The sequence below is a fragment of the Corvus moneduloides genome, chromosome Z (assembly GCF_009650955.1).
Source record: "Corvus moneduloides isolate bCorMon1 chromosome Z, bCorMon1.pri, whole genome shotgun sequence".
NCBI classification, from domain to species: domain Eukaryota; kingdom Metazoa; phylum Chordata; class Aves; order Passeriformes; family Corvidae; genus Corvus; species Corvus moneduloides.
Window position 1 is genome coordinate 9,474,299 of NC_045511.1, and position 10,604 is coordinate 9,484,902.

Here is a 10,604-nt window from a genome sequence, read left to right on the forward strand (position 1 = left end):
GACTAACTGATTTCCCCTTCCCTCTCCATCTCTATGGCAGAAGTGAATATTCTTCCCTTCCTGGGGCATAGAGAATAAAAGACGGTGTCACAGATAAATTTCTTCAAAAAGTAGAGCCAGTAATTTGAAAGTTTGGTATGAGGTTTGGTGTTAAAAGTGAAGTAATGATCGGTAAAATGGAGGCAGGATTTTAAGAATTTCATTTGTGTTTCTGGAACACTACATTATGGCTTTAGTGTGTCTTTTATTCTGTAACACTGTAAGAATAGTGCTTAGATGAACAATTAGTTTGCTTCATTGGGTAGTATGAGTGCCCTTTCTTCTGTTTTGTGTTCTCTTCTCCAATAATATTACCCTGGAAAGTAGTAGGTGAAATCCAGTTGCATAGGAGATGTGTGGAAATTAAACTAATACAAGCTGCTGATCTGATGAATAACTCTAATGGGAATTGCTCCCTTCTTTATTCCCACCATCCAACCATCTTTGCAAGAGCAAGGCAAGCATTTCATGTGTGAAGGCTGATGCATGAAAGATTCTCCCTGAATACAGGCTCTGAGAAGCCCTAACTCTTCAAAACATTGCCCTAACCTCAGCTGAACTAACCAGTGGGGCTCCCTAATTCAGCAGCTGCAAGCTGCCTTTGTTCAGTGCGATATCTGGTAATAGGACTTGAGGAAACTTGCGTAGGTTCAAATATCAAATGTTGATACCTGCTTCCAGACCTTCAGCCAGGAAAGACTAGCTTGCAGTACTGAATAAATGCAAAGCTGTAGTTTATTCAGGCCTTTTAATCTCTAAAAAATAATTATGTATTTTTCTTGTCAGCATGTGTGTAAGGTTCAGTTGAATAGCTAACTGTGTAGATGGAAAAAATTCTGAGACTTTTTTTTTTGTAAGTACACAATAATATTACAGTAAGGGCAGTAATGACTCAATAGGAAAGTCATCTTTTCCAGAACAGTGCATAGGACTCACTGATTTATTGTAAGATGGGAGAATTGCTTCTTGGTGGTTGAATGCTGCCACTTCTGATGCCATAAAAAGTACTGGCTTGATGCTTTTTGAGATGAATGCAAGAGTAAAGGAAATGGGAAAGAGAAATCCTTGAATCTTCCAGTCAATAATGCAGGGAGAACGATTCTCAAACTGAAAGATGAGTAATGTGTTGGTATAGATTCAGTGGGTAAAGTCATCACTGCTGTAACTAACTGCAATAGCTTTTCCACTAAGCAGTTTGGGATTATTGGATGTGTTACCTCTCCTCTCCTTGCCCCCTGGTTCCTGGCTTGACATAACCCCTCAGATTTTGAGTTTTATTTTTACTCAGTTTTGCAGAAAACTTACTGGAAGTTCAAGTTAATAAACACGGAACATGAACAGAGGATGTTCATGGGTGTTATAAAATGTGAAATACTACTAGCTTCTAAGAGGGTAGAATAGATTAGTTTCTTTGCCCTTTGTTCAGGGATCCTTAAGCAGCTGTTGAGGTATGTGCACCGTGAAATTGCTCTGGTTTTTAAAGCAGTGTGGACAACTGTCTGGTGTACATGCTGGTGCTGATATCTGTCTCTTCAGAAGTTGGCTTTGTGCAGCGGAAGTATTTTGCAACCAAATTCAGTGTGATCTACTTGCAGCAATACCTGTGACAATCTTTGCATGCATTCAAGGTTTAACAACTTGTTACAGAGCCAGATTGAAGAACTTGTAATGGATATTCGTATCCTTAATCGTGGCTAATGTGGTCACATGTATTGCTGGCATGCCTATAGCTAAGCTTTGCTACTAATCAGTGTGGCTAAATCTCTGCCACATAAGCTTGTTGTGCTGGGTGTATTGGGTTTTTTATCCCAACCTGCTTGTATTTCCTCTTCTCTAAATTGCGAGGGAGAGTGCAGCAGTAATTACTGAGGCCATCCCTTTTAATGATATCAGAGAAGGTACTCTGCCACTACTCTTTAAAAAGATAGTGTTTAATGATTAAAACGTACACATGGAGTGAGAGAACTTCACTAGTAGAGTGTCTTGATTTATGGTGCAGCAAATTCTGAGTGAGAGTAAAAGTGTTCTTATTAACAAATTGGTTTCATATATATTTCTGGACAGGAAACTTAAGTTTGAATAAACATGAGAAGTGGATATCTTTGAGGGAAAAATAATTTGTGCTCAGCCAGTCCAGAAGAGTAGAGGACAAGAACAATCTTAACCTGTGTCAAATTGTTCTTCATAACTGCTGAAAGCAAATACTTGGCCTGTTTAGTCTAGTGTGATCAATAAAATCTGAAGTATGTACTAGATCTGTACTTACAAAGTACAGCAATGAAACTTGAAGTAAAATTTGAAATGAATGGATCTGAGGAAAACATACTGGTAAACATCCTAATAAAGAGGGAAAGGAGGGGGAAAGGGAAATACATGCTTCAGTATAGTGCATTTGCTAAGCTCTAACAGTATCTGTGGGATAGTCTCAATACATTCAATAGCCTTTCTGGGCACATGCTTTTGGAAGCTTGTGGGGCACCTGCAATTGCAATGGCTAGGGCAAGTAGCTCTTAAGTTAAACTGATGTTTTGTTTCTTCTCGGCTGTATTCTGTCCTCAGGAAGATTGGACCAAAAGTCCTTTTTATTAGCATGCACCCAAAAGTCATTGCTTCAGCTCAGAAAATGTTTGTAACTACAAATCTCCATTAATCTGCAATTTTTTCATAGTTACAGAAAAGTTCTCTGTATGTACAACTTGTCAGATAACATTATGAAGTCACATCGTGGCTGGAATAGACTTCTAACAGTTTCTGTAAATTGAGCGAAACTGCAGAAAAATTACATGTTTGTTTCTAATGTACTAGAACTGAAGCATGTAGCTTGCAGCTGCCAAGGAAAGGAAAGAGGAAATGGGTAAGGGTAGAAATCAATCTGATTTTTTTTCGCTTGATGTTTGGTATTAATTGGCAACTTTCAAGGTCACACAGCAACTGAAAACAGGATTCCTCTAGTCTTCTGCATAGATTATGTCTCTGAAATGACTCCTCATTTACAACATGTTATGAAGGATAGAATCGTGAGGGTTTTAAGTGGAAAAAGTGAATGGAGTACTATAAATGAATATCTAAATATATTCTTTTGTAACACTAATCAAAACCTGTATCTCTCATTCAATGAATTTTTTTTCCTTGTTCTTAGTACCAAAGATTGAAGGAAAAGAAAAGACTCTCATCACTTATGAAAGAGATCTAGCTGTAATGATTTGTAAAACTGAGTATGCTCCCATGGCTTGGACCTGGTATATGACCAATGGAACTGAGCTGGTAAGGTCTCCATCTGTTGGCCAAACAAAATAGTGTGACAAAAAATAGGTACAGATACTTTGTGAAGTATGACTCTTTACTGCAAGCTCTACGAATTGCATTTCCATTAACTTTAATGGAAATCTTTGTATGGAAATGGAAAAAAAATTGTATTATTTACAAGTATTTATTGTTACAGGGATGTAGTTTTTGTTCTGGTTTGTATGATTTTTTTTTCAAAAAAGTCCTGCCATACTCCTGCGTAAACAAATCAGCTGGGTTTTGAGAGACTTGTTTTTACTGTATTTATTCTGGTTATACTCTTCAAATCTTGCCACTGGATACAAAAATAATCTTACAGTGAGATGTGCTTTCACCTATAAAATGTTGTATGACCCTTTACTTTCTCCAGGTACAAGTAATTCTATTTCCTAGCCTTATGACCTATCTAGGAAGCATAGCTTCCTAAAACACTTCGGTTTAGCCTGCTTCTGTCAACTGATGAGGGGAGGTAAATAGATTTGTCTCTTTTATACTGCTGGAGATTAGCAATGACTTGTAAGAGTATCAGCATATTTTCCAGTGAAGCAGAGTACTCTCTTCCACTTCTCGCAAGTACATGTGTTGTGCTATGGTGAAACCTGTGCCTTAGATCTGGCAGCTGAGGATGCCTTTGTCATTGGACAGTCAGGAGAGCCAAAGGTGCTTTTTATCTGGTCTTAAATAAACTGAAAAGTTCAGACAACTTGCCCACTGAAAGTTTGTATTTTCCTTCAGTGAGTCTAGAGGGAACCAGGGTGTCCAGCTAAAATAGATCCTTCCCTTTAAGGTGGGCTAATTGTGCTTCACGAATGCCTTTTGTTGCTAACTCATTGTTCATATCTATACAGAGCTGTATGTTGATGATGCTCTTGGATTAAACACCTTCTCATTACATTAATAAGACTTGCAATGTATTTTTTTCAGGTTGCCATTAATCCATCTTCTGATACAAATAAGTTTCAAATTAAGATACAATCTGCCAATGTAAACCGTCTGGAGATACTCAAGCTCACCAAGGAAGATAGTGGTATATATTGGTGTGAAGCTGCTTTTAGATTAGGGAGCAGTAAAAAGAGGTTTGAAGTTAAAGTTCTGTCCATCATGGCACCTCTCAAACCCTTTATAGCAGTTGTGGTTGAAGTTGTTATTCTTGTAACTACTATTGCCCTCTACGAGGTGTATTCGAAAAGGAGAGGAGAAGGTAAGTTTTGGTGTGGGTTTCTTGTTTGGTTGGTCAGTTTGGGTTTTTTAATTAATTTCTAGCTTTCTGTTGAAATTAGAACCAAAGGTAGAAAGGTATGACCCATACTGCGTCATATATGAAGATGTGTCATTTTCACATCTGTATTTCTGGTAAAATTCTTTCTTCTAAAACACTGCAATACAAAGAGCTTTCATTAAGCAATACCTACCCATAACAGGTTTGATGTAGTCCTGTTTGTTTTATTTTTTCTTACAATACAAAAGGGAATTTAGAGGCTATAATTTTTGGAGGAATGCTTAGGAATGGAAGCAGTTCTTGGTAGCCTTGATGGAAGAAGTTTCTTTAACCAAATTTAGTAAGAAGGAAAAATGCATGTGTCTAATACATACATAAATGCATGTTACCCATATTTCAAAATACAGAAATGTATAAATCTATATATAATACAATTTGTATTAAAATCAGATTAATAAAACTTTATAAAAATAAACCTTTTCACCAGTTTGGAGGTAATTCCCTTGAATAGATGAACAAGGTAATTTGAAATATGAATTTAAGAAAACTAATAAAATTTAAAAATATTTTGTTCTGATTAAACAATGAGCAAGTGTACTAAACAAGACATTTTCTATTGTTTATTAAATGGATACTTATGCTTAATACTTCTTTTGTTCTGCAGAAGGTGAAAGAGAATTTGACCAAATTGAGCAACTGTAAGCAAAAAACTTCTATACTGTAGTTCAGTATTTGTTCTTACATGTATTGGTGTTGTACAAAATTATACCTTGTTGTTGATCCCATTGGAAAGGGAGATGATGGTGAACATGAAAGAACAGTTTATTCTTAAGACTTCCTAATTCCAAAGTGAACAGAACACTACTTTCTACCTGGCACTTAATTTTGAGATTAAGATTTTTTGTGTATGTGCTTTTTGTTTGTTTTGTGTTGGTTTTGGGGTTTGTTTGGGGGGGTTTTTGTGAGAGCACCATGTGTCCTCATTATAAGCTCATTCTAGAAGAGTATAACTGCAAGAAAATAATTTCCCGGTGAAAGCATAACAGAAGTGGGTCTGATTTTTTTTTTTTTTTTCCAAAGTATATTTGTCCATATTAAAATCCAGTTCTCTCCCTTGCATGTGGTCAAAGCCCTAACTCTTGTAGCTAAGCCTGTAGTTGGCTGGGGTGTTGAGAGCTGGCATTGTTGGCTGTTTCGGGGGATAACTCCAGCCTCTCAGGAGATTTCACACTGTGCTGGTAGCTTGGGCTTCCTGGGCTGCACTGCTGGAACCAAAGGAGCAAATGCAGGCACTTCTGTTGCTACTGTGCTGTTTGAGTGTCTGTGCTCCAATGCTGGCTCCCCTGTCCTTAGGGCCATGTATTTCTTTAGGCTTGTTTGCTAAAATATGCTATGCTTCTCTCTGATTGTCCTCTGAAGCCTAATTCCCTTATCTAGCCTGTTTACCTCTTAAAACAAGAGGAAAGTTGCCCAGCAGTTCCTCATTTTAGATGTGTCCAGTCTACTCTAGTTTTTGTCCCCTTGATCCCTTCTCTCCTCCTGTGTTTGTCTCCCTTTTTCTTCTGAGTAGTGCTTTCCCTCCTTGAATTTTTTTTTTTTTTTGCTTCAGTGACCTTCTTTGTTTCCCTGTGTTGTATTCACCTTCTCATTCCTTTTTTCACTGCTAGCTGAAAATACATTTTCTTGCTTTTCCACTTACCTGAAGAGACTTAAAGCTCTAATTCAATTATAGCATAAAGTGGGAGTATGTCTTGGGAATATAGTATGCTATCATACTGCTGACTGTTTGGGGATATGTCTTGGGTTGAAAATTGAGTAATTGTCTTTATTGCACAGCCCTACTTCTTGTAAACATGCTGAAAATACCAGGATGGTAACACAGAATAGTGCACTAAAGTAATGTTTTTATACTTGTGGGATGTGGTTCTGTACAGCTCCTTCATCTTTATTGTGGGATTCTTAGATAAACACATAAGAGGAAAATTTATTTAACTATGTACTTCCTGGATTCAAGAACTGAAAGTTATTTCAACTACTGGCTGTTTAGAAGATGGATTTGTGTACTGGAGAGTAGCTCCAAAGGAACATGTCTGGTCTATTATGTCAAGGAATGACTAATACAGCTGTATTTGGTTGATGACGCTGTGATTAAAGGTCACATCCAGCTGTGTATTTAGGTGGGAGTGTAGTGAATCACAAACTTTTTTTTTTTTTTTAGCAAGAGAACTTTTAATTCAAGTCTTTATTGTGATCCACAGCATAACAGCTAGTTGCAGTTATTCCAGAAGGAGACTGGAAATAATTGTGCTATCTTACACTTACAAGTTGAGTAGTGGAATGTAACCTCTTTTTCTTATAGTAAATCAGAAGACGACATTGCTGGGGAACGAAAGTAGTTCTAGGCAAAGAAGAAGTTAATCTGGTTCCTTGAAAGGTAAGTAAGAGATGAAAGACAGACCAGAGTTAACTTTTCTCTTGAGCAGCCTAATGCTGGACAAAGAAGTCCACTGTACCATCCCAATCTTATTTTTTATGGGGGAGCACCATAGTAATTAAATAATTGTTTAGGTAAAGTAAGATGCAGTTGAACAAGAAATCAAGTCCAATTTGTTTTAATTCAATTCTGTTGTGATTGTCATTGTGATTTACTAGTTCTGTTAACCTGTGCAGTCTTTAAAATGAGACACAGATTAACCTGCTTGACTCCTGATCATGTAAGAATCCAGTGAATGCCAGGGTAGGTGCTGAGATGCATAAGAAGTGCTGCTGTGTTCAAATTCCCACTCTCTCCAGCTATATTTGAGTGTCAAGTGAGTTTATGGAGGAAGGATCCTCTGTAATAGTAAGTGGGGAATATGACAGTACTGGAGAGGTGAAGCAAGGGATTAGAGGAGTCTGGGACAGAAGACTGGGCTTAGTAGATGGTGATTGAAAGGACTAGTTGTAGAATAAGGAAGCAGAGGGTGTGTAGCCCCATGAAAGCTGTATAGTGAACTTCCTGATTCTCTACCCTCTTCACAGTCTGATTATAGACTGTTTCTACTGACGCCATCCAGAAATGCTTGTCAGATGATGGTCTGTCAGTTGACACTACACATACTTGTTTCTCTTCTGCATCTGGCACCTCAGCTTCTGGTCTGTGGATGAGAGGTGTGAATGACTTCACATTCATGTCACTGCTGGTTCATCCTCACTACAAGCCATCTACCCAAGTAAAGACTGTTGCCATACCCTTTCTTTTAAAGAACAGAAGGAGATGTGTCAGGTAGAGTTCACATAAAGAGAGTAACAACTCAGAAAATGATCCAGAACAAATACTTTGCAAGACTATATTGTCTCTGTTTCTCATAGGTTTAACCCCAGCTGGCAACTCAGCACCATGCAGCCACTTGATTTTGCTCTCTGGTGGGATGGGGAAGAGAATCAGATGAGTAAAAATGGGTGAGCTCAGGGGCTGAGATACGGACAGCTTAACAGAAGAAAGCGAAAGCTGAACACAGAAGCAAAAGAAAGGATTCATTCACTATTTCTCATGGGCAGGCAGGTGTTCAGCTATCTTCCGGAAGGAAGGGCTTCATCATGCTCGAACATGCATAATAGCTGCTTGGGTTCATCAGAAAAACAAATGCTATGACTGAATGTGTGTTCCCTCCCCATTTCTCCTTCTTCGGTCAGCTTTACAATGCTGAGCATGATGCCCTGTGGGATGGAGTATCCCTGTGAGTAGCTGGGGCAGGTGCTCTGGCTGTACAAACTCCTTGTATTCCCCCAGCCTCCTTGCTGGTGAGGAGAGGACAAGGCCTTGTGACTGTGTAAGCACTGATGAGCAATACCTAAAACATTCCTGTGCTATCAACACTGCTTCCAACACAAATCCAAACCTAGCCCTGTACCAGCTGCTGTGAAAAAAAATTAACTTTATTCCAGTCAAAACCAGCACACAAGGATTTATCTTGTGTTAGATCTGAGGTTCCATTCTTACAAAGTTCTTTTGACTCATAGCACTCAGTCAGTAAATAAGGATTCTTCTCTGAGAATCATCTGCTTTGTCTTCATATACAGTGTCAAAGTTTTAATGTCTTAACATGGTAAATGCCAGTTGTTGTCTATAACTCCCTGAAAATAGGTTGTAGCAAGGTGGGGATTGGTCTCTTCTTCCAAGTAACAAGTGACGGAACAGGAGGAAATGGCCTCAAGTTGTATCAGGAGAGGTTTAGATTGGATATTAGGAAAACTTCTTCACTGGTGGGGTCGTCAGGCATTGGAACAGGCTGCCCAGGGAAGTGGTGGAATCATCAGCCCTGGGCATGCTCAGAAGGTGTGTGGATGTGGCACTTAGGGTTATGATTTACTGGTGAATGTGGTGGTGTTGAGTTAATGGTTGGACTTGATGGTGTTAGGAGGCCTTTTCTAACCTAAATAATTCTATGATTTGATTTGCAAATTGAACCATTCAAAAAAAATTATGTATGATTAAAATGAAGTTTATTTTCAAACAAATACAGGAAAATACTAAGCAGCAAGGTAACAGAATTCATATTATAATGAAATGTGTTTGTTCTTTTTTATTGCAGGAGATTTAAGCCAATGGAAGTGGAAATCATCACAAAGCTACAGAAGATGTATGCAGCTATGCATGTTAAACATTCACTGTTTTGAAGTAAAGTCCTCTACATTTGAGAATTAAGATGCTTTTAAAATAACTCTGAAGCTACTCATTTTATACAGTTGATATGATATACTGCATTTAGACCTTTATCTGTCACGTTGTTGTTTTACTAGTAGTAGATGTTTTTTTACATGATTAGCCTTACTGTTGGCTTATGATTAATCGGTCTGTTTGATTTTTATCTCCTAAACTGTAACTAGTGTTGTATTCACTGAATAAGTGGTTAATATAGAGTGGGCGTATTATCTGAGTGTTGCAAAAGTGGACATGTAAGATCAAAAAAGTATTTCCACCAAAGAAAATGCCTTTTACCAGCTGATGAAACAAATGCAATGCAGCTGTTTTTACCAAAGAAATGATCAAAGGGGAATCTTTATCCGGACTGAAATGAAATATTAAGAGTTGCAATTTACTCTGAATAGTAAAATGTCTTCATTCTAACTTTTCTTAGCTTTATTCTGAGTTCTACTGTACTATAGTCCTTAGTAGGCTAAACACTTAAATACCGTACAGCTCAGATATTTCAGAGTAGATGAAAGAAGTAATGGGGGTACAGTACCTTCTCAGACTATAAATGCAATAATTCCTTATGCTTGAACAAATTACTGCACTCTCTGGGGCTGGCAAAACCAGTTTGGTTATTATAATTTATACAGAATGCTGAATTTTTGGGAATATACCTATATATGCTTCTGATCATACATACTGTCTAGTTGGTACTTCTACTTCTTTCAGCAAACTTGTTTCTTAAACTCCTTGCAAAGCACAGAATGGGTCTTGAGCAGCAAAATTTTTCAGGATAATAGGATAAAACAATATGAATAGCACTACTTCTCTTACACAAAAATTGTAACACTGCTGTTACTGACTTAAGGTACTGCTTTAGAAGAGAGAGTTGCCATAATACCATTTAATTACATTATGCATTCAGCAACTGAAAAATGTTCAGCTAATAAGAAAACAGTTGGTTGCATCCCTTGCCTGTGTTTGAAATAATTAAAACTTTAATTTTGAGAGGAAGAAGTAAAAACTTCAGAAAAATGTCTTTTCATAAAAATGTAAGGAAAAAGGCAGTGTTTGCAGACTCCATAGGAAGTGAAAGGAAAAAAAAAAACCATCTAAACAGAATTTCTTTGTGTTGGTCATTTTTCTTTGACTGTCAAGGAATGTAGAAAACACCAAAGAGATAAAACAGATTTAATTCCCTTTCTTTATTTTTTCTATTTTAGTGTTTCTTACTGAGTTTGAAAAATACCAGAAATCCTAGCATGGGCTGTTTTGTTGGTGATGGGAGACAAAATCCAGTCTGATCGGTGCTTTTTTGTTTTTCATAATTGATTTTCCAGTTCGAAGAACTACAAGTTAAGGTCCAAATAAGACACAATGAGAAGT

General features: G+C 37.5%; 1 protein-coding gene across 3 annotated transcripts in view; it reads left to right on the top strand.

The window, feature by feature from the left end:
* Positions 1-10,326, top strand: part of EMB (embigin) — a 22,417-nt gene extending 12,091 nt beyond the window's left edge. For 2 of the 3 annotated variants that reach the window (XM_032096363.1, XM_032096361.1), the window contains 5 exons: positions 3,179-3,303; positions 4,249-4,525; positions 5,208-5,241; positions 6,903-6,977; positions 9,118-10,313. In XM_032096363.1, the coding sequence (XP_031952254.1) occupies positions 3,179-3,303; positions 4,249-4,525; positions 5,208-5,241; positions 6,903-6,939 (473 nt within the window). In that variant the 3' untranslated portion in view covers positions 6,940-6,977; positions 9,118-10,313. Of the gene's footprint in view, positions 1-3,178; positions 3,304-4,248; positions 4,526-5,207; positions 5,242-6,902; positions 6,978-9,117 lie in introns of all 3 variants that reach the window. The other variant, XM_032096362.1, reaches the window with a different exon arrangement.
* The last annotated feature ends 278 nt before the right edge of the window (positions 10,327-10,604 follow it).